Genomic DNA, 24,324 nt, shown 5'->3' with positions numbered 1-24,324 from the left:
TATATATATATATAAGTTTAGAAAAATATGAAATCAAACCGATCCCATATCTTTCATAGTTTAAATGAAAGAGCACTACACCTTAAGCTATGTATCTATCCCGAAAGATAAACACATGACTTGGGGGTGAGACTCAATCAAATAAACTAAGAAATATATGACAACCCTTTGTCTGTGAAAACCATTTTATTTATAAGCCGACAAGTTTCCATATTTAATACAGAGAATTAAATAGGGTTTACATTAAGCCGGGTTCGGAAAAACTTCCTATAAGGGCAAACCCCTATAGTTAATTATATAGTTAATTACATAGTTAATTACATCTTAGATAACTAAAGTCGCCTAAGAAAACTCTCGATAAAAATCAAGGAATATTATCTTTAAAGAGGTCGGAAGAATAGGACTTTTCAACTAGATCGGACAAAGAGGTGTGAAAGGGGAATGTCTCAAATTTGAAATATTTACTATAGAATCCAAAGGAGGAAGAACTAGGGGATGTCACAGATCCAGAGAAGAACCTCGGTGACTTCCCAAGTTACCCTATGGTTTGGCTTCAATTTAGAGGAGAAATATTTAAATGTTTCATCTTGCCAATTTTTATTTTATTTAGGGCTTACATTCGTATGAAACAATCTCATAAATAGCCTGGAAGATATGAGGATTTAGGTCATGACGAACGACAACCTCGGAATCCTAAGACGAGTTAAGGCTTAAATTGTACAACAGAGCTATGCAAAGTCCTAAAGAAAAGTTAAGGATTTATGTTGCATAAGTAAACCACAAAGTTTTATGATTTGGTTATTTAATTCTAAAGAAAGAGTGGTTTAGCTGATATAGACATGTTTTGTTGTTGAAGATGGTCGTGTTGCTCACAATGCTAGCTCCAAGCTCCTCATCGTGGCAAGTTTAGGTTTTCTAATGTGTCAAGTTATAATGTCAAATCAGATATCCTTAAAGGTCATGTTTATTTAAATGTTATGGAGCATATTAAAGTTGATTAGAGCGACACCGGTTAGGATCTTACGGTTCCCTCATTCCTGCACCACTATTTTCTTTCATATTCACTTAGTCCAAATGAATTTACTAAACTCAACTTAATGAGAATGAGTTCTTCATTTAGACTGTGGGAAATCTTGTTAGCAACCATTGGTTACCTCTTCCGAGAGATTTCCGATCATCCGATAGAGACGTTTTAATTTAGTTGTAATTTTTGTTTTGTGATGTTTGTGATTAAATTTTGAGTTGTCTTATATTTTGAATGTTGTGGCGGTAAATTTTAGCTTGATTGATTTTTTTTTTTGTTTTGGTTTCGGTTTTATGGCTATCCTAACAGTTTTGGTTTTCATACAGGGAGGTATCATTGTTTAACATGCAAGCTAGATGCAAGAAGTGCAAAAAAGTAAATGCAATAATTTAAAAGCATACCTGTTGATTCTTCTTGTTCCTCCACCTCAAAGGTTAGTTTTTGCAAGACATGTATATAATTTTCCGGGGAATTTAAATTGCAGGAGTAGATGAAGGTTTAGCTACGATACCACAAGTTGTGATTTTATTGAATCTCAGAAGATCCTAGTGGATGGTTTTAGAATAAAAATATGAAAAATATGACAAGTCCAATTAGGTCCAATTAGCCCTTCAGAATGTGCAATAGATTTCAAAATGCTCGAGGCATGACCCTGGACCATTTTGAACATCTCTTGAAATATTCCGAGTTCATGTTGAACTTATCATATTGTTCCATAAATCATCTGAGGTTGAAGTGTGACTACCCAGTTGCTTAGTGAAACTTGATAGTTTAATTATCCTAAGGATAGGATACCTGCTTAATTAATTGATGTTTCATTTAAAGGTTATGTGAGTGGGTGCCCCTTAGGCAAGTTTAAATTATTTAAGATTCTGGTGCCCATAATTAAGGTCAGGCTTATAGTGTTTTAAGATGTTAATCACCAATCATGTTATCTTCTAAATCCGATCAATTGAGTGTCGACATCGAGCCTATGTCACTACTAAGCCTTTAATAATCATGATAGATGGAATGTTGATTATTAAAATTTTGATTTTAGTGGTATATATTCTTATTGAAGATCACATCATCATCAATCTTAGGCTCAAGATAAGTAAATTATCATATTTTCTATCTTAAGCCCATCACTTAAGAATCATTTGATCTTAATTGACTTCCAAGTTATGAAGATTATGAGAATTATGATTTTATTGATGTTGTGCAAAGGTGGTGAGTGAGTTTCTACCTTTTAATCCCATTGTATTTTAATAATCCAATCATATTTATTAAGAATCAAAATTTCCATTTTCCCTTTGTTAATTTTGTTAATCCTAAATTTTGATCTAAATTTTGATTAAGAACCAAAATTTAAAATGACTATTTTGCCCTTGGGGTACTTTACCTCATAACTCATTAAACACAACTCAATGACTTGAGCATTCAGAGTGGTACATTCATGAGTTAATTGAAACATCAGAGGAGAATATTGTGGTTTTACTTTGTGTTGTGTTTTTTTTAATTGAATTTAATTTAAATAGTTATTTAAATTCACGAAATAGGGTTTTCAAAATTGATTTATTTAATTATCATAAATAAAGTTTTTATTTATGAGAAAATTATTAGAGGTTTCCTTAGGTCAGAGAAACACTTAAGCAAAATTTTAGGATTTTTTGAATTAAATTATTATTATTATTTAATTTTGGATCAATTTCAATGATTTAATTAAATAGAAAATAATGTTTTAATTATCAAAATTATTTTTATATTTTTATTAGACTTCTCTGAGTTCAGAAAACTCATAGAATCAATTTTTATATTTTTATGATTTTCAATTTATTTATTATAATTATTGAATGAGAAAATAAGGAAAATTCATTTTTAAACTTTTCAAATTTGTTTTTAACTTAGAAAAATTAGGGAAAACGTCTTAATGAATTCTAAGTGACCAGGGAAAATTTGTACACATTTTGAACCATTTTTTATTTTTAAAAATTTTTATTATTTTAGTTATTTTTAATTCCAAATAAACTTTGAAATTGACATATTTTCACAAAAAAATAGAGTTTATTTTTTTAAATGCCTCTGATCATAAGGAACTAAAAAAAACTATTTTTCATGATTTTTCTAAGCTTATTTAATTTATTATAATTATTTTTGTACAAAAAATTATTTTATTTAATTTATTATAATTATTTTTGTACAAAAAATACAAAGTTTCTTTAAAAATCAATTTTAGTACTTAAATAAAGCCAAATAATCTTTAAATTTTATAGTAAATATGAATTTTATGCATAATGTGGAATTGATTTTGATTAGTATATAATTTACAAAAATTAGCACAAGATATATACACTTAAGTAAATATAAAAATTTACAAAAATTATATCAAGTCATCATGGTATTTTTTCAAAGCTTCTTTGACCATAGAAATCTACTAAAACTATTCCCATAAATTTCCAAGTGATTTTTTTAATTTATATAATTAAAAATGGCCAAAATGGCCACCTTAGCTTGAAAATTAATGTTAGAAGCATAGTGATGTCCTCTGGCCTTGGAAAAATCAGAGGACATAGTCTCTATCATGAGGAACAAACCCTCAAAATTTCAAGCTATGGTGAACAATGTTTGATCATAACACCATAGGGTATTTAATTCATTAAAAATTAGGGAATAAGGAAATAATTTTTTTTAGTCCACATTATTCCCCTTTGTTCACTGAGCAAGAGGTTATTTTTTTATTTTTATGATTTTTCTAGAGAAAGATATGAATTTTTGAAGTTCGGGTATTTAAAATAATTCAAAAATTCCATATTTTTCTACTTATCCATGGACGCCAACTCATCCTACGGCGGCTTTGGGACTCACACGCGGCGCGCTCCCATTCGTTGCGCTTTCCACATAGACATGCCACGCGGCCCGCGGTTCACGTACAAAGAGTCTGTCCGGCTCAATCTCCTCCATCCATTGTATACACACGCGATTCGACGTGTCCCTATTATCGTCCCAAAATGACTTAGCACGAGAACTGTTCACACTAAAACCTTAAAATCTCTGCCTAGACTCAATCAAATTACATGGGGTTTATTTATAGATCTTCATCTACTCAAGATGAACACATCTATACGGTTAATCAAGTATGAAATCAAGCGATTACACATAGAGAGTTCAAACAAGCTTAGGTTAGAATTAGAGCTCAATGCCTTTGTTTGAGAGGGGAGGCCTCAATCAAATGGTTGTGGTAGCTTTGATTGAGTCCAACAAACTTCCAGATGAAGTCCCAAGCCCTGATGAATTGTCTAGGTATGATTTCAATCAAACTGGAGTTCAGGTGTTAGTCTAGAGCTAGGTTAGAGGTTGTTTGGGATGGGGATTTTGTGGAGAATCAACTCCTCGTTGTGGTGATGGTGTGTGCACAGTTAATTGGAGTTTGGTTCACTGTGGAGGTGTAGAGAAATTTGTTCTCATTTGGGGGCAAATTTCAGTGAATTAATTAATTGGCTCTGTAGAGTGGCTAAGGGTGGCTGAGAGCAAGGGAATTACACTTAGGAAGGTTTGAAGAAGCTCTGGTGAGATTTTGACAGAGTTTCCCCAAGGTTTCCAGATCTCTCTTGTTTGGCCGTAGAGGAGGTGAGTTTTTATAGAGGGCCTTGGGGTGGAGCTCGGGGTCAATTAGTGGGTGCAATAAGCTGCTTATGTAGAGGGCAGAAGAGCTCCAAAGATTCATTGGGGTTGGAAAGCTTGGATAAGTTCAATTGGGTTTAAGTTTGGTGAGGTGGCTCTCGATTTTGGCATTTTCCGACGAGTAGGGTGGCTGACCAGAGTAGAGGAGTTGGTCAGGTGAGCCAGTGGGAGGGTTAATTTTATGCCAGTGGGAGGGTTAATTATGATTAACCTTTAATGGTTTGACATGATGGAGGAGATTTCTTGGTTAAGACCCAAAAATGGGATGAAATCCCTTAATTTAGGGAACCATTGGTCCATAGATCACTTGGGTGGATTTAGGGTGTTTCACCCTAGGCCAAAGGAGGAGCTTAGTGGCTGTGGGGGTCCTTGGTTGACCAATTTGGTTTGACTAAGTCAATTTAGGTGAAGGGGTTCAATTTAGGTCAAAATGGCTAGAAGTTGGGGTTGGGTTAGGATAACCATGACATTGAGCTCAATTTATTGATCAATTTGGTGTAGATGATTGTCATGAGGAGTTTAGAAAAGATTTGAAGTGATTTTGAATTGGTTTGGAGGTTCAATTTGGAGGATTTTGGGCATTTGATCAATTTGGGGGTGTTGGGTTAGACTTGGGTTTAGGTTAGGCTAAGGTTGGGTTAGGTCCAAATTGATGGTTTAAAATGGTCTAGAGGAATGTCATACAGAGTTTTTAACATAAATTGGGTGTCAATTTTGGGGTTAGGGCATTCAATTTGGTGGAATTTGGAGACGACCAATTTGGGGTAAATTTGGGGATTTTGAATGTGGGTTGAAATTGAGTGAAATTGAGGCTTGAACATGGAAAAATGAAGGTCCAATTTGATGTGTAGGATTGTTAGGAAGAATTTAGGATTAAAATTGGGGTAATTGAGTAGATCATATGGTTCAATTAGGCGATATTAAGTCATAGGGTCAAAATATCAAAATTGAGCTCAAAGCATGGGTCAATTAGACTTGGATTTGGTTTAAATTGATCATATGAAAGATAAATTTGAATTTAGAATTGAAATTGGGGAGGATTGGGGCTAAATTGATGGGTATGTGAGGTGAATTTGAAGGAAGTGGGCCTTTAAAGACAATTTGGGGCTTTTTGGTCAAAGTGGCCAAATTGGCCAAATTGAGTTCAATTAAAGGGTCCAAATTGGTTTTGGGGACTTTTAAAATGATTTTGAGGGTTTTAGAAAAGTTTGGGCTACCAAGGGTATTTTTGTAATTTAGGCCAATTTGAGGGTATTTTGTTAATTTTGGAATTTTTGGGATGTTTTGGGCAATTTGGGTAATTTCAAATGGTTTGAAATGATTTTTGAATAAGTTTGGGTATTTTGGATGAATTTGGGAATTTTGGTCAAATTTAGGGTTTCAAGGGCATTTAGGTAATTTGGGTGGATTTGGAGGGCAAAAGACTAAGTTGGATATTTTGGTAGAATTGGGGTGAAAATCACCTTATATGAGCTATGAACCAATGAAATCCTCATTTGGGTCCTATATGTACTGGTCTTACCTAAACCCTAGCCAAGGGCCAATGGGTCTAGGGGAACTACATAAGTTTCCCAAAAGATCAAGGGATCAAAGTCAACAAATCTGGGTTTTAGGGTTGTGAGCGAAAGTGGGTGCAAGTGAGTGCAAGTGAGTGAACTAGCTCCAGACCAACAAATAGGGTCAACCTTAAGGCCAAGCAATTCTATGGGGACTCTCCTTGAGCTTCCTTTATAGTGGCCCCACAGTGGCCCCACCTACTATGGCCCCACCTACTATGTGCTAAAGGTTAGGACCAGTATATGGAACTTCAAGTTGAGCACATAAGAGTTTCGAGTTTCTAAATGTGAGAGTTCCTTTTTTTATTTTTTTAGGAATATGTAACAGGAAAGTCCTATGGCCAGACCTTAGGCTACTAAAGAGGGAAAACTAAACTTCAACAAAAAATGAGGTCAACAACAACACAAAAGAAAAAAAAATCTAATAAAAATAAAAAACAAACAAATCTATAAACAACCAAAACTGTAAACAACAACAAGCCCAAAAAGATTAGACATATTGAAAAAAAAAAAAAAGAAAAAAAAAAAAGAAAAAAAAAAAAAAAACAAAAAGAAACAAGTAGAACAACAATCACTTCACGGTTGAGCAAGAATCTATCTAAATAATTTACAACAAATATCTTCAATATAAACTCCCAAATCAATAAAATTCTTCCATCTATAAAAAAAAAAAAGAAGGGAGCAAAAAGAAAAAAAAAATAGAAATAAAAAAAATATAAAGGATTTAGAAAAACCAGCTAAACAACATAAATAAGAGAAAAAGAAGACATCAATATTGAAATTGAACTTAAAATTTATCTACACAAATATTAAAATATCTTTGAGGAGCTAATTAATAATAGATATTCAAAAGAATGATTGAATTTTAATATATCACCGAAAGTCATCACAATTTGACCTAATCTAAACTTCATAAAAAAGAAAGTGTATATCTCATCTTAAAGAGAAGTAAGCAAAACAAACATTACATTTCACCCACAATTTGAATTTAATTATAATTCTTTTAATATTTAATTGGATTTAAATTAAATTCATGGGTAAATCCCTTTTTAAATAATCTTGCAAGCACCACTTTATATGCGTACATTAAATAATTCGAATTCCGCTGTAACGCTTCTCCGACAATTTCCTCTGCTGGAGCACTTCATTCTGCAAAAACAAGAGCCAAAACCTCAGCAAAACCCTCGCATGGCGGTTTCTTCTCCTATTCTTCCTGTTTCCTTGCTTTCTTCTTCTATGCCACGACGCCTTCCGCTTCTCAATCCTTTTTGTTATCTTTGCGTCTCCATGAATAGAATGACTGCGCGAAGGCGCCTCTTCATTTCAGCGAAGGCCGTCTCTCTCCAGAGCAGAAAAGAGATCGAGACCGTCAATATCGCTGAAGACGTCACCCAGGTTCCATTTCCATTTCCTCTTCCTTCCTGCATTCTAATCTCTCACTTTCTTAATTCCCTTTGGGTTTATTGGGTTTTTTTTTTAATTTAAATTCACTATGAAACTATCTAAAAATATTGTTATTGAAATTCTTCAATATATTTGACGAAATTGCGATTTTTATTGGGTTTTTTTTAGTAATTTTTGGTTAATTAATCACCTTTTTTGTTTCGTTTTGGAAGATATGTCTGCCTACACCTTGTATCCAGAAGTGCAATTAATAATTTTGATTTTCACTAACAAACATGTTGGTAGTGTTTAAAAATATGAATCTTTACATTTACAAGTTAAATTTGAAGGGAAAAGCTGGTGGACTTAACTACAGTTTTTGGTCATATACATCTTGCTAGTCTGGCTTGAGGAATGTACTATCAGTTGGATAAATGCCTTCATTTATTTATTATTGGTGTCAAAACAAAAGCTATAGAATCTATGTAATTAGGTAGTATAACTATATTTTTTTTTTGATTTTTGGAATACAAGTATAGGATCCTCGTTAATCCAAAGTTTGATTTAATTGTTAAAATTTTGCTTTGTATTATGCTATCTATATCTCACTAAAAATGCATAATAGTTGTGTTGAAAAACATGAAATTTTCCATTTACAAATTAGATCTGAAGAGCAAAGCTGGTGAACTTAAATTCAGTTTTTAGTCATATACACTAGTTTGGATTGAGGAATATATTATCAATTGGATTTTTCGCCTTAATGCATGCATTATTGGTGTGAAAATGCAGGCTATAAAATCTATGTAATTAAGCTATATAACTATAATTTTTTTGTATTTATAAGTACGACTATAGATTTCTTTTTAATCCAAAATTTGATGTAATTGTTTAAATTTAGGATTGTCTAATGCTCAGGGGTGTAAAGAAGTTGAACTTGAGAGAGCCCGACCCTTGTTTGTGTTTCACTCATTTGAATTTTTTTATTTGAAGCGAGCTCGTGTTCGAAATGACTCGTGAATGACATGTTCATGTTCGACTTGGATTCAAGTTTGTTTGTTAGAATTAGCTTGTCTTCGGATTGAATTTATGCTTAATCGAGCTTAATTAATCGAGTAAAGTCAAGCCTTCCTTGATCTCTCGTTTCTAAGATTATTAAATTAAAGATATGATAAAGCTAAAGATAATTTAGTAAATTTCATTACTTTTATTAAAGGTAATACACTATGTATTTTTTACAAATATATTAATAATAACACAAACAATAATCACTGCCCTTCTCCGAACTCCGAATCTTTTCAAACATGTTAACATTATTTTTTCTCTTAAAAAGGTTTTCTAACAAGAGTATTCTGGATGTAGGACTAATAAATGAATGTAGTGTAGGTGCGAGGTAGGAATTCTAGGGACATTTACAAACATGCCACCCAGTTGTTATATATTTACAAATGTAACAACTAAATGCCAAGCCCACGGAGCGGGATGGGGCAGGCCGGGCACAATACTGGGCATTTACATACATTTACATACATACCATCCAATTCTTATGAATTTACATATTTAAAACCTAAATGTCATGCCAATGGGGCGGGGAGGGGCGGGGCGGGGCACAATCCTAGGGGCATTGGCATACATACCACTGGTTCTTATGTATTTCCATATCTTCTAAAGGCATTTACATACATACTACCTCATACTTATGTATTTTCGTATCTAACACCTAAATTTATTTCATACATCTATACAAGCCAAATCTTTGATATCATGTCATAGATGTCACTATTTTAAATTTTACATATTATTTATTTATTTTTTAATTAATTCGAGACAAAATGAGCCGAAAATGATCAAATAAAAATTTGTTCATGTTCGATTCGTTTATAAATAAACCTCAACAAATTTATTCGTATTCAACTCGTTTGCTTAATGAACGAATCAAACATGAGCTATTTAAACAGCCGAACACAAGCTATTAATGAGCTGAATACGAGCTTTTCGCGAACGATGAGCTTTTTTGAGAACTCTAATTGTCCCATCTATATTTCATTAAAAAGTATGTTGGTTGTGATGAAAAACATGAAGTTTTACATTTACAAATTAAATTTTTATGGGAAAGCTACTGGACTTAAATATAGTTTTTGGTCATATACATCTTGCTTGTCTGGCTTGAGGAATGTGCTATCAGTTAGAAATATGCCTTAAGTTATGTATTATTGGTGTGAAAATGAAGGCAATACAATCTATATAATCAGGTTGTATAACTTTAATTTTTTTATATCTAGGAACACAACTTTAGGTTTCTTGTTAATTCAAAATTTGATGTAATTGTTAAAGTTTAGCCTTGTATTATGCCATCTTTATTTTATATAACAATGGGAATCCTTTGCTTGAGGCAAGTGGTTCGATTGACATGATATGAAAGTTATCTTGTCTTCAGTAGCATTAGTCCTCTTGAGTAACCTATCATGTTGACCTCATCTCCTTATCAACGGAAGATTTTATGATGCTTGTTATCAGTACCTTGATCTTGATTTCCTCATCTTCAATATGCATCTTTATGGAGGAACATCAACAAACAATCTTCATAGTGCACATCTTGTTCAGAGATTGACCAGTCACACTTTTCTTTGCAGCTCATCTTCATAGTGTCAACACAACCCCCATCTTAGGAGCATGCATCTTTGAAAGTGATTGATCTCATGACATTCTCTTTGGCAGCACAATCAATAGTGTTTTTTTTGTCAGCCTTCGGAGCACATCTCAATAACACGTAAGAAGTGATCGATCCCATCTTTTTCATAAAATTTCTATCATTTAGATATTGACATATGTGAGCTATTTTTAAAACCAAAGCTTTCCCTTGGATCGCTCTTTTCAATTCTGCCTATTTGCCACTTGAAGATAAATATAGGGACCCTTTAATGGTAATGGTCCTTCCTTGTTGAGTTTTCAAAATTGTTCAGCGGTATATCAACTATGCTAAATTCCTAGTGTGGATCTCAGAATCTATTGATAAGTTGATTGTTCTTAATCCAATTCCTTATAAGATAACTAAAGATATGCGAGAATATTTATAAAATGTAATAATCAAGACAATGCATTATGACATTTTTATTTAGAATATGAGATTGCTAGTTACTTCCAAGTTGCTCTCTTTAAGATCAATTCTCTGGATTTCAAAAATTCCATTTATTAACAGTATCTATGGTAGAACCTCTTTCTATTGTTCAAGTGGTTCATGAACAAAATAGGATGGATACACTTTTGATGAAACTTTGTCTTTAGTTTAAGCTTTCTCATTCCAATTTGATGAATCACGACGCTTCTCCTTCATTGGATGCACTCTTTAAAGAATTGTTCATGAAAATAAAATCTTGTGACAAACCATTTTTCAATAAATAATAAATGAGAATGCAATTGCTTGTGTGGCCCATTGAAAGGGTGAAGTGTAAAATATGTAACAAGCTCAATGCGTTAACTACAAGTACTACAAATATATTGCTTCCTATTGTGGGAAAAAATGTAATTTTTATAAGAAGCTTTGTAACATCATTATAGAATGCGAGACTTGTCCTTAGAATCACTAATCAAATAGCACAAATGATTATTGTTGATCAAGCCATTAGCTTAGCAGTTGTGGATAAGTGACATAGGTTAAAGCTCTATCAGCCTTAAGCTACAAGTTATAAATGTTATGCCTCATTCATTATGGCTTATGGATTATGGAGCATCCAATTATATAAATTTTTCCTTGCATCTTCATAATATAAAACAATGTCAAAATTATAGTTATGTCTAATTTGTTGATCTATCATCCAATGAACATCATAAAATTTGCACTCATCCAATTAAATGTGAATCATGGGTTATTATATTTTTCACAAAGATTATTGTGATCCATGCTCCAATAAATTTTTCATGCCTTATTATGTTGTTTTCTTTGAATATCAGTTTTTCTTCCGGACACATTTTGTTCCTCCACGATAGATATATAATGAATTAATTCATAATCCCGAACAATTCAAACTTTGATTTATCCAATTGTACCACTTTTCAAACCAAACCTAAGATTTGATCGTGTACAAATCTGCCACCTAATCCCGCTAGTTTATTGTTTTTTATTCAGAGGTTGTTAAACATGAATGTTGGTGGGAGGATATTGTTCATTGCCCTCCTAATGTTGAGACCATTGATTGCAAATGGGTATTCTCAATCAAGTTATACTTTTATGGTACTTTAGATTGCTATAAGACTTTTTTGTTTGGCCTCTATGACGAAAATGAATATATGTTTGACCATAAAGAAATTCTTACCTTATGTCTACATTGACTACACCTTGATTAGTAATCTCCATTACTGCTTTATAATGGTCGTCACCACTCCACCAAATGGACATTAACAATGCCTTTTCATGGTATCTAAGCAAGGAAATTTACATGGTTCTTCCGGCCGGCATTTCCTCTTCTTAGAATGTATGTAAACGAAGGAGCTCTCTATGTGGATTAAAACAGTTTCCCGGGTCATAATTTGATAGATTTCAATCAACCTTATCATTTTTCTCCTTTAAACTGATATTAATCATCTATTCTTTTGCTAGGCATTTAGTGGCATTGCTCTTATCCTAATTTATGTTGACGATATTGTTATCTCTCGGATAAATGATATTGATCACCCGTTTGTAGCAAATCTTCTGCCACAATTAATAAGAAGAATTTTAGTGCTTTTACTTTGATTTTGAAAGTTCACATTAATCCCTATAGTATACTTATTTTAATTAATAAAAGTATGCGCATTATTTGATTACTTTACCAACCCTCAAAATACTTCTACGGATACTCTTTTAGAAGTAAATGTAGAGTAATAAACTGCAGGGTTCCAGAGGTATACTTTGATAAATTTCAGTCAATCTTTCTCTGTTTCTTTTTAAATTAAAAATAACATGTCTTGTCTTATTCCTATGCAAGATATCTAGAGGATTTGCTCTTCTCCTGATTTATATTGATTTATTGTTATCATTGGGATAGACTTGGTGCATTTACATCTTAGGCTTGGAAGTTTCTTAATCTACGTACATACACGATCTAGTTACATTTGCAAGCCTTCAAACCATTTCCCCTACAGATATTACAAGTAAACATGAAGTATGTTAATTAGGAGGGTGATCTTCTCTTCAAACCCACTGCATTTTGATAGTTGGCGTGCAAATTGAACCTTTTATTGATTTCTCATCCTAAAATTTTCCATCTCAAACCTTTACAATCAAGCATGTGGAAGTAAATAAATAATTAATCAAACACATTAGAAATGACAAACAAGTGTTAGTAAGAGCATAGGATGGTTTAGGCTATTTTGAATGATTTGACAATAAACACTCAAATAATTGAATCATTTAATTTGTACAAATTCTAGTCATCTATAAAGTCAATTTACAATGACAATGTGATAAGTTATATAAGGTGTATCTACATAATGCAAAGCGAGCAATGTATTTAAGCTCGATAATAAAAATTTTGTTGAGCACACAATCTATGTATCAAATATCTAATATGAATGCACAAAAACAAGCATCTCCACTAGATGATGATGATTAAAGGATACAATATTGTCTGGGACTCATTTAATGATTAGGCTCAATGAAAAAAATCTCCTTAACAATTAAAGCGCATGAAAGTTTTTGCACATGTATTGACTTAAGCATGTGAATCAATAAATTAAACGAGTAAATAGGAATAAATTTAATTCAAGGAGCAATGACAATTAATTTATGTGGTTTGACAACAACCTTACATCCATGCCTAAGTTTACTTTTTGGTCAGAATTTCAATAACAACTTGCTATTGCAAATTAAACTTCGCGGCTTCATGAATTGGTGAAGAAACAATCACAACGGTCAGCTTGCAATTTCAGGATTACCCACTTTTTGTTACATTAAGAGCACTTCTACCCAAGCTTTTCTTTCAAGTCCTCCAAGATTTAAATCTTACATGTTTACACTTAGTGAAACTTCTATTGAACTTTTGTGATGCACAAGGCTAATACCAGTTAAAGGAACTCTATGTAGTCTATATATTAGATTGTACAAAATACAAGTAGAACTCAATTGAAAATATCTAAGTGATATCTCTATAAGTAGAGAAATCAAGGAGCTTTTCTTTTGATGAACACATTTCTTAAATATTTATATAACATGAAAAGCTCACAAATTTTCCTCTATCTCTCTCTCTCTCTCTCTCTCTCTCTCTTTCTCTTCATAACGTAGGTGTACACTCACATAATCTCACCAATGCATTATATTTGATGTAGTTTGCGATTAAATGAAGGAGTGATAATTTATTAGTTATAATGATGTCATATTATACATTACTTATAATGATGTCATATTATACATCAAAATGTAAGTAAGCAACTTAATGAATATATTGGAATTAACATCAAACTTAAATTCATTAGGTTTAACATTATTATTGATTTAATTACAATTCACAGAAATTTAGCTTAATTATGTAAATTTATTGAAATATATGGAACACAGGGAATCAATTAAACTTTATAAGTTATGAAAGACATTATTAAGGAATATTGATTAAATTAACATAAAGCTTTTTTTGCTTAATCAATAAAGTAATAATATAATTTATATGATTAATCTAAATTTGCTAAAATATTAAGAAATAGATTAGGGAATTTAGGTTAAACTAAATTTGCTAAAATATTAAGAGATTACAGTCATAGATATGAATAATCTATACATAGTTTCATTGAAACTAAAATATATAATTAATTTTCACTTATAAATAAATTGGGAAAAAAAAATAATAGAAAATCAATTCAAATAAATTTCCATAAAATAGAAAAATCTAGAATAGTTTTTTCTGAATATTTTATGATAGATTATTCGTACATATAAATATTCTTCCTTCATTTTAATTGTATTTATCATCTTTAAGACTTTTTTTAAGTCCATCTCAATCAATTTACATTGAATAAATTCTAAATCTCTATTAAGCTAATAGAATTTAAATGTTTATTTTGCATTTGATTCTACATGAATTCTACAAGCTATCTTAGTGGACTCCATCAACATTACCTTGGCTGCCACCAATTCATTCACCAGAAAGAAAACATGTAGATGATATTACACAACATTTGTAATTTATAGGCCACACACAAGTCTCCTAGGCTTATGGAGTTAACATGGACACACTTGTTTTCACCAAGCTTCAAGTTCGGTTGTCCAAATGAATGACTTTCTTGCTCCTTTGGATCTTTGGACACAATTTTATATTTATTCCATCTTATGTATTTTTTGTTTTCTCTAGTAATTTTTGGTAATTGCCTTTGTAGTGCACCATCTCTCTCTCTCTCTCTCTCTCTCTCTCTCTCTCTCTCTCTCTCTCTCTCTCTCTCTCTCTCTCTCTCTCTCTCTCTCTCTCTCTCTCTCTCTCTCTCTTAGCTTGGCTCATTGGTTGCCGCCTTTGGTGTAAGTCTCTCGGGTCAGGGGGTTCGATCTCTGCGTAAGATCAAATTGCACACCTTTCTGGAAGGGGGTCTGCCCCTCAGTCAGATTATGGGGTTGATCGGCGATCAACCTTTATAAAATAATTAAAAAATATTATGTTTGTGTGTGTGTGTGTGCGCGCCTCGGGTGGCAAGTTGGATGATCGACGCTTAATGTGATCAAACCATCTTAGACGACTTTTAGACGACTTTCTTAGACGACTTTCTTTAATTTTGTCCGTCACAGGAACTACACCAACCCTATCACGGATATATTCATTTCACATTTTGTCTCTAAGTGCCACTCATCCATCTAATCGTTCTCATTTCAACAAAACTTAACTTAGCATTTTGCTTCTCTTTTAAGGCCAACATTCAACGCCATAGAGCATTGCAAGTCTCACCACCTTCTCGTAAAATTTTATTTTCCGTCTAAGCGGTACTTTTCTATCACACAAAATGTCCAAAGCATTCCTCCACTTCAACCAACCAACTTGAATTCTACTATTAACATCCCCATTTATGTCACCATCATTTTGAACAACAGACCCGAGATATCTAAATCGTTCACACCTTTTAATAATTTGATCACCCAAAATTACATTTTTGTTACTAGAGCTACTACTACTAAATTACATTCCATGTATTCAGTTTTAATTCTACTCAAATGAAGTCCTTTAGACTCCAGTGAAGACCTTTAGAATCCAACAAACACACACCTTAATATATATATATACATATATATCTATATGTATGTATGTATGTATGTATATCTATATGTATGTATGTATGTATGTATGTGTGTGTATATATATATATATATATATATATATATACCATAATCCGTCTGTATGGTTTCGTTCCCCTCTGCTAGGGTTTCACCTCATGGCGAACCCTAGTTTTTCTGCTACACGGATCTCCCATTTCTATTCCCTGCTTCGTCTTCGTCGACGGGTGCTCGTGTCTTCGCGTCCCGTCTTCGCATCCAGACAAAGAGGCAGGTCGAGGTATCGCATTTCCTTCCAGACGACGTCCTCGTCTGCCTAGGACGCCTCCTTCGCAGTCCTCTCGTCTTGGTCTGGCGACAGAGCTGCTGCTCTGCTAGCTTGGTCTCGTTCGCACTGCTCTGTTCGCATTTCCTTTCTGACGACGTCTCTCCGCTTCCTTTCTGTCTTACAGAATCTTGTCGGCAGAGATGGTTATCCGTTCTTATGCTACTGCACTTGCCGGCGACCTCTCGATTCCTACTTGTGCTCCTCTTTTAGAATCAAAGACTGATTTTCATATGGGTAAATTTTGCAATATTCCTCAATCTTTTCACGATGCTCTTGAAGGTGGTGGGGATCACACATTCATAAAAAAAATTGGGGAAAAAAATGAGAAGACTGCTCTTATACTCACAGAGGTTGAAACCGGTACTCTCGCGTTCTCTTGGCATTTTGCTTTAGTGGGAAAATTTATTTATGGTAACCCAAAATTGGAGATCATTCGGAAAGAGTTTGAGACTTTGAAACTATTGAGCAGTTGAAATATTGGTTTACTTGATGACAGACACATACTAATTCAGTTGTCTCATGATGTTGATTATACTTGTATCTTTTTTCGGAAAGTTATCAAGATCGACAACTGTTATATGAGAATTCTGAAGTAGACTGTTGATTTCAACCCAAAGGCGGAGTCCCCTATCATTCCAGTTTGGATAAAATTTTTGGGGTTAAAATTACATATGTTCAATTTGAAAATTCTCTACTCCTTAACAACTGCTTACGGTAAGCCTCTTAAGGTTGATAGTCCTACACTTACTGTCACCAGACCCTTTGTGATTTGTGTGTTAGTTGAGAGAGATATCACTCAACCAGCTCGGGATGAGGTGTGGATTGGAACTACTCAAAATGGGTATTGACAAAATGTTGAAATCGAACCACACCCTCCTTATTGCTCTTATTGTAGTATGTTTGGCCTCAACTCTACTATTTGCTATCGTTTACATCATCATCTAAGATCGACTATTACTAAAGAACATCCACCTATTATCCCAGTTGAGAAGACGCAACCAACCCGAAGACGCAACCCGATCCTCTTCCCAACACCGCAGTTCCTGAAAAAGAACAACATACTACAGCTATAGATCCAGCTGTGCTTATACCACCCACTGTTATTGAAGAAGACTCCCTAACATGCGAAGACACACGAGAGTGCTCCTTTGATCCAATAGTAGATCAGCCGGTACAACATGTTGCTGCTTCTAATGTTCAACAATCTGCACATCTCCAGTACATGGTAGATCAAGATTAGGTGAGCCAATCTTCAGAAGAGGAATGACAAGTATATTCCAGAAGGAAGAAGAAGAATGGAGGCCGATTCCAGCTAGGGAACATATTGGATGATATATTGGTTACCACTATCAATGACAATCATCTTATCAACTTATTAGCTTATTCCTTCCCTAGAACCAGAGACAAGAGGCAAAACCAGATTGGATTGCTCTCTAGCCACTTGATACTTTATATTTCAGCATGCTTAGGCTTTATCTTTGTCTCTACTGTACTTTTCTGTATTTTCTAGTTTAAAAATCCCTTGTGGTTTTGGTGTGAACTGGGTGCCATGTTTGGGCCATTCAACACATTCTATTTGTATCTTTCTTTCTAGTTAATATATTAGCCTTTTTGGGCTTTCTATATATATATATATATATATATATATAATGCTTCAGTGTTATATGAAAATGGCGGCGAGCTATGCTAGGGTTTCGCCCGATGGCCAAACCCAGCGTTAGCCTCCAGCTTCACTCCATCGTCTTCGTGCGTGGCTACTGTTTCGTCGGCTTCAAATACAATTTCACTCGCTGTTTACTGAGTCTTCTTCGTTTTCGGTCGTCTTCTCTGGACAGCTATGCGAACACCGTGTCGTTGCTGTTCCGTCGCTACCTTCTTCGCCTCCTCGTCGTACATTGCTGTTTCCGTCGCTACCTTCTTCGCCCTCGTCGCACGTCGCTCTTTTGTTGCTTCACATGCCGCTTGTTGTCTGCATTGAATGCATTCGTCCTCCGTCGCAAACTGCGTCCCGTTGCTCAGCGACAGTGCGCACACAGTGAAGCACCGACCAAGGTGATGGCCTCAGGGGCTCTTTCCTACGCCGCCGCCCTCGCCGGTGATAACCTCGCTCCCGCCCCTCTTTCGAATATGTTCCGCAAAGTTACCACGATACTTTTGCTCTGAAACCGAATTTCTCAAAAAAACATCCCGTAAAAATGACAAACCTGCAATCTTTCTTACAGAGGCCGAGATCTCCACCCTAGCTGCGCCCTGTGACTGTTCTTACTAGGTAATTTTCTTTATGGAAACTCTAAACTTGAGCTAATTCGAAAGGATTTTGAGCAAATGAAGCTGAAAGGGGGTTGGGAGATTGGTAAATTGGATGATCGACACATTCTCATTCAATTATCAAATGATGATTATCATCAAATGATGCAGACTACGCTCATTTGTTTGTGAGAAAACTCATTTGAATAGACAACCAGGTGATGAAGGTTTTAAAATGGACTTAAAATGGTGACCCTCGTACTGAACCTCCTACCATTGTTGTTTGGCTGCGCTTCCCAGGTTTGAAGGTCCACCTTTACGATCAAGAGCTCCTCTTCGCTTTAGCGATGGTATACGGTAAACCTCTCAAAACTGATATGCCTAAAGTGAATCTGACTCGGCCTTCTGAAGCTAGAATTTTGATAGAACGGGATATTACTTTACCTTTTTCGAGAGAGATATGGATTGACACATAACATCAGAGATTTTGGCAGCAAGCAAAACTTGAACAGATACCTCTTTATTGCACCTACCGGATGTTTGGACACTCTCTTTCTCAATGTTATCATTTGCATCCAAATCTAAAACCTCAGAGTAAAATTGCTACTGGATCTGCCCCACTTCATATTTGTCCCTCTTCCACCCTCGAGTGCATTCCACAAACTTTTGAAACACCGGTTGACACGATGCCGCCTCTCCCTCCCACTACCGGAGACAATAGTGTTTCTGTTCTTCCACTGATGTATTGGCAGATGGTTCACTTGGGAATCCTACAGTCTCTATCACTGTTGAAAACAATACTGCAAGATCCTTACCTCCAAAGGATATTCTTTGGTCCGATAATCATGATAGTATCACAGCTCCACAACCTCAGGAAGCATCAGATGCTGAGGAGACATATTTACCATCTATTTAGAATGAGAATGTTCTTACTGTTAATCAGGAGCTAGGGGCTCATCCTCTTCTATATGCCCGACAATCTGTTGATCACACTGATCAGATAAGCTAATCTTCGAATGAGGAATGACATATATACACATCTAGGAAGAAAAAAAAGAATGGAGGCATACCCAAGCTTGGGATTTTAATGGATGATACTTTAGTAACTTCGGGTAATGACACGACACTCAGCAGTTTGTTAGCTGGCTCCGTTCCTGGAACAGAGGTAGAGGCAGGACTAAGCTGGCTCGTCCCTAGCAACTGGTTTTCTGCGAGTTATGAATTTTAGACTTTTATTTGTCTTATCTTTTTTATGATGTTAGTGTTTGTGTATTGTATGGGTAGGGCGCCTTTATTGGGTCCTCTCATACAACCATTATGTATCTTTTCAATTTCAATAAAAATTAGCCCTCAGTATATATATATATATATGAATTTGATCATATTGCACTTCTATTTTAGTATGCGCTTGATCATGCCGACATGTACTTGTTATTGCTCAAATCATTGGGAGAGTTTTCGACTTCTGTGAGTAAATTTAATCAACATAAAACTTTATTTTGTAAGTCATTTGTGGCAAATGACTATGCTTTAAGTTTTGGCTAATGGCTACTCTCTAGGAGACAAAAATTGCCATATAAAAACAGGTGGACGTTATTACCAATTTTCTGTGCTTCCAATTATTTACAATAAATTTTTTCAGAATTATTTCTATCAATTTGAATATTAAATCTTTGATGGAATTGGAGTTTGAAATTTACAAAATTTGTTTTATGTTGACGGTTTGGGATGTTGGCTGCAATATACCATAATTGACTTGTCATATAGCCCTAGTTTGAGCTGGTTGATTCGTTAGCCTAGGCGTAGTTACATTGCTTGATCAAACTTATATCATAATTGAGTGTGATTTGTGTTAGTCATTATTAGTAGCAATTGACATATTTCAACATATTTTAGATATAAAACCAAATGCTCTTCTCAAAAAGTTTAAAATGAATCTTATTTTGTTTGCTTAGTGTATTTGGAAGCATTCCAGAGATTAGAGATTCATCAAATCCTTAGAGAATCTTAGATTTCTAATGGTGATGTGGTAGGAAAGCTTAGGAGTTTTAAAGGTTGCAAATCCTCTCGAGGACTTCACACAGGATACCATTAGCACATGAGGATTTGTGCCATAACCACCGTTTCCGAGGCTTGCGCTTAATCAACTTTCGGCGCGCTACTAACCATTCTACATGCTCACTATATGCACCACCATCATCATCTTGAATTCCCTACTTTCTATTCACACCTTTTCCAATTATGGGAAATTGCAATACCTCATAATACCTTTATTATGCAAATTTTTTAAATTAGGCTAGACAGAATGATTCTTGTAGATTTTCTACATAAAAGTTCATTCTTTTTAATCTCTTATTTTGACTTCTCATGTGTGTATATGCTTGAAAGGCACTTAGATCGAGAAAGATTGTCCCCACTCAACTAGTTCAATCTCCCACACATACATATATAATTGTGGGTGCTAGAGCCTAGTTTAATAATGATCTTACAGGTTATTCTCAAAGTCTTGCGATTGAATCCCTTTTAGATTTGGCTCAATTCATACTTAAATTCAGCTACCAAACATGCCCTAAACTTCTTTGTCACCTGCGACCATCTTCAGAGCTAGGCACTATTGCTGCGAATTTATTTAAAAAGAATTTAATTAAAGGGTAATGCTGCTATTCGTTTGAACGATTTATTTCACATTAAAGATCAGCATTCATTATTGTCCAAATATTTTATATAAACCCTACACTAAATTATGACTAATTGAGTATATTGGCTATCCACACGACTCAATCTTCCATGCCACCTATTTTTACATTATCTAAATTATTTATAGGAAGTTTTACATAAATATTTGGGTTAGTTGATAAAGATATTGAAAGTTGAGGTTAAAAGCCCAGGTACTAAATCTGTCCTTTAATACAATTACACACCTAGAAGCCAATGGTTGTCAGCCGAAGCAACATCATTTAGTCAATTTATAGGTCTTGCTTTGGTTCATTTGTTTGTCCAGTTCAAAAAAGCATGGGTTTTATGCACATATCTTAGTAGCATTCAGAGTTATTTCTTCTGGTCAAGATTTTGTTAACTTGTTAGTCCAGCTTGAAAAAACTTGGCCGCAATTTGCTAATTTTTTTTTTCTAGCTATTCATTAACTGACTTAAGAACTGCAACGTACTTGGATTTTAAACATACTAGTTGCTTGCCAATAACAAACTAATTTTATCAGTCTAGTTTCTCAAGAAACTGTGCTGTTTATGTTTTTTTAATCCTCATTTTGTCTTAATTGGTTGCAATGAGCAAAATAGTTTGACCAATAAATCCCCAATCCTAATTTAGCAATGTTATGCTTTCAACGTGTTGTTGATTCTACGTCATGCTGTGCACTAGCCTTGTTGCAATTTGGAATTAGCTGTCTATTTTTTAACGTGTTGGTGATTCTACGTCATGCTGTGCACTAAAGATGGTGCAATTTGTTATTAAAAGTTGTTTATCTTTTTATGTACGTTGTTGAAAGAAATTTTTGTGGAACTGAGCCAGATGGAGTAAAAATATTCATTCACATGTTTTCAGCACTTACCTGGCTAACTATTAATTAGATATTTGGATCAGTTAATTGGGAAGACACCGATGATTTATCTGAACCATGTGGTTGAAGGTTGCGTGGCTAATATTGCTGCAAAACTTGAGTCTATGGAACCATGTAAAAGTGTCAAAGATCGGTACGTTTCTGCAACACAGAGTTGTTCCCGTGAACAACCAGCACTTACAAAAGCTACATTTGATATTACATTGGTTGTTCTTTGTTAAACACTCAGGATTGGATTCAGCATGATAAATGATGCTGAAGAGAAGGGGCTTATTTCTCCTTTGAATGTGAGACTTTGGTTTTATATTTAACAGCTACTTTAGCAACATCAAAGATGATTGGAATAGTTTTATGTCATGCAGAGTATTTTAGTTGAACCGACTAGCGGGAATACTGGAGTCGGTATTGCATTTGTAGCTGCAGCTAGAGGATACAAGCTTATTGTAACAATGCCTGCTTCCATAAATCTAGAGAGACGGGTTCTTCTTCGTGCATTTGGTGCGGAGATAGTTTTAACTGACCCAGCAAAAGGTCTAAAAGGGGCTGTTGACAAAGCGGAACAGATAGTGTGTCAAACACCAAATGCATACATGCTTCAGCAATTTGATAATCCAGTCAACGTCAAGGTGTTTGATTAAATTTCTCTTTGTTCCTATATGCACGAAACCTGAAAAAGAGCATGATTTTACTGATTTCCAACATTTTGCACTTTAAATTTGATTGAGAAAAGTTATATAAAGATTATCATTCAAATAAAACACAGATACACTTTGAAACCACAGGCCCGGAAATATGGGAGGACACAATGGGTGGGGTTGACATATTCATTGCAAGTATAGGCACAGGTGGAACAATCACAGGGGCTGGTCGTTACCTGAAGACAATGAACAAGGACGTAAAGGTTTGTAGTTTCATGTAGTGCCCAACTTTCTATCTTATTATGGCTAGTCCTGTAGAGACTTATATCTATTTTATTACTATATGAATTGTCAATACATATGCATGATATTTGGCCTAGAGGTATCTTCCTTTTATGACAATCTTAATGACTTTGATTGTTAGAACATATCTTTTGTGGCTCTCGTTGTAGTTAATTATCACGGTTGTAGTATTAATTTCTGAGTCTAGCAACTGGCAAAAGTGATTGAAATTTAATGTAGCCTTGGCTATTTTGAACTTATAAGATTAGATAATAATGCTTTTTATGTTAGATTTTTTTTTGGAAAAAAGGTAAAATTTTATATTTCATAGCGTAATCTTCCACACAAGCCAAGAAAGTCTCAAGCATATGCTTCAAACCCAAGAATATGGTGCTGGTTCTTTCTGATATAGATTAGTATTTGTATTAACATCTATTGCTATTGCATCGATAGGTTTTCAAACTCTACTATTAATATGTTTTGAGCACATCTAACTATGAGAAAATATGGTTCTTAAGTTAAAGAGTCTTTATTGAAAGGTGTGCATTTTGCATTACTAAAAAACAAAAGGTTACAAAAGTTGTCCAAAAAAATAAAAAACTATGCCTCTTGGGCATTTACAAATTGAGCACTATTCTCCTATAAAATAAATAAAAAAAGGTTTTTGGGTTTTGACATAATGCAAAATAAAGTCACCTTCTAACGGTATCTTTGCACAAGTGTGTATTGGTATGTATTAGAAAAAAATTTATTCCTATTAGAATTTATGAGGATTAAATTTATTACCTAATATAATTTTATTTCCTTTTCTATTTTAGATTTATTTATTTGGATTGGATTTAGTTTCTTTCCTATTTTATGTTGTTTCCTTTCTTCAAAACAATTAATATGAATTGATTAATTAAAAATATTAGGAGTTATATCTTTCCTGTAATTTTTTTTTGATATTTTCTATTTTAGGATTCATGTAAGGGTTATTTATACCTAGGGCTGTCAATTTGGCTCGTTGTTCGTGAACAGCTCGTGTTCGGCTCGTTAAGCAGCTCGTGTTCGGCTCGTTCGTTAAGCCTAACGAGCCGAACACGAACAATTTTTTAAGCTCAAAATGTAAACGAGTCGAACACGAACCACAGTTTGTTCGCTCGTGTTCGGCTCGAAAAAAAAATTATATAACTTCTTATATAACAATATATTACATATATTATTTATTTAATAATATATTATATACATTTATGTCTAAGTTTAAATCATAACATCTCATGTGACAATGTGGTTAGTGTCTTTTTTTGTATATGTTTGACCCAGGTTCGAATCCCACACTTTACATCTATTTTTCTTAACTTTAGTTTAACGAGCCAATTTCGAGCCGAACACGAGCCGAACACGAACACGAATATTTAAATCGAGC

The 24,324-nt window shown here is 34.1% G+C and overlaps 1 protein-coding gene across 1 annotated transcript in view; it reads left to right on the top strand.

Moving 5' to 3' along the window:
- Window positions 1-7,334: 7,334 nt before the first annotated feature.
- Window positions 7,335-24,324, top strand: part of LOC110029861 (cysteine synthase-like) — an 85,880-nt gene continuing 68,890 nt past the window's right edge. Inside the window, exons 1-5 of the mRNA XM_020732329.1 lie at window positions 7,335-7,635; window positions 22,020-22,129; window positions 22,226-22,283; window positions 22,359-22,622; window positions 22,760-22,897. Coding sequence (XP_020587988.1) covers window positions 7,429-7,635; window positions 22,020-22,129; window positions 22,226-22,283; window positions 22,359-22,622; window positions 22,760-22,897 — 777 coding nt within the window. The 5' untranslated portion in view covers window positions 7,335-7,428. The remainder of the gene's footprint in view (window positions 7,636-22,019; window positions 22,130-22,225; window positions 22,284-22,358; window positions 22,623-22,759; window positions 22,898-24,324) is intronic.

Source organism: Phalaenopsis equestris, unplaced genomic scaffold (genome assembly GCF_001263595.1).
Source record: "Phalaenopsis equestris unplaced genomic scaffold, ASM126359v1 Scaffold000608, whole genome shotgun sequence".
NCBI classification, from domain to species: Eukaryota; Viridiplantae; Streptophyta; class Magnoliopsida; order Asparagales; family Orchidaceae; genus Phalaenopsis; species Phalaenopsis equestris.
Note: the sequence above shows the minus strand (reverse complement) of the source record. Positions and strands in the feature narration are given on the sequence as shown.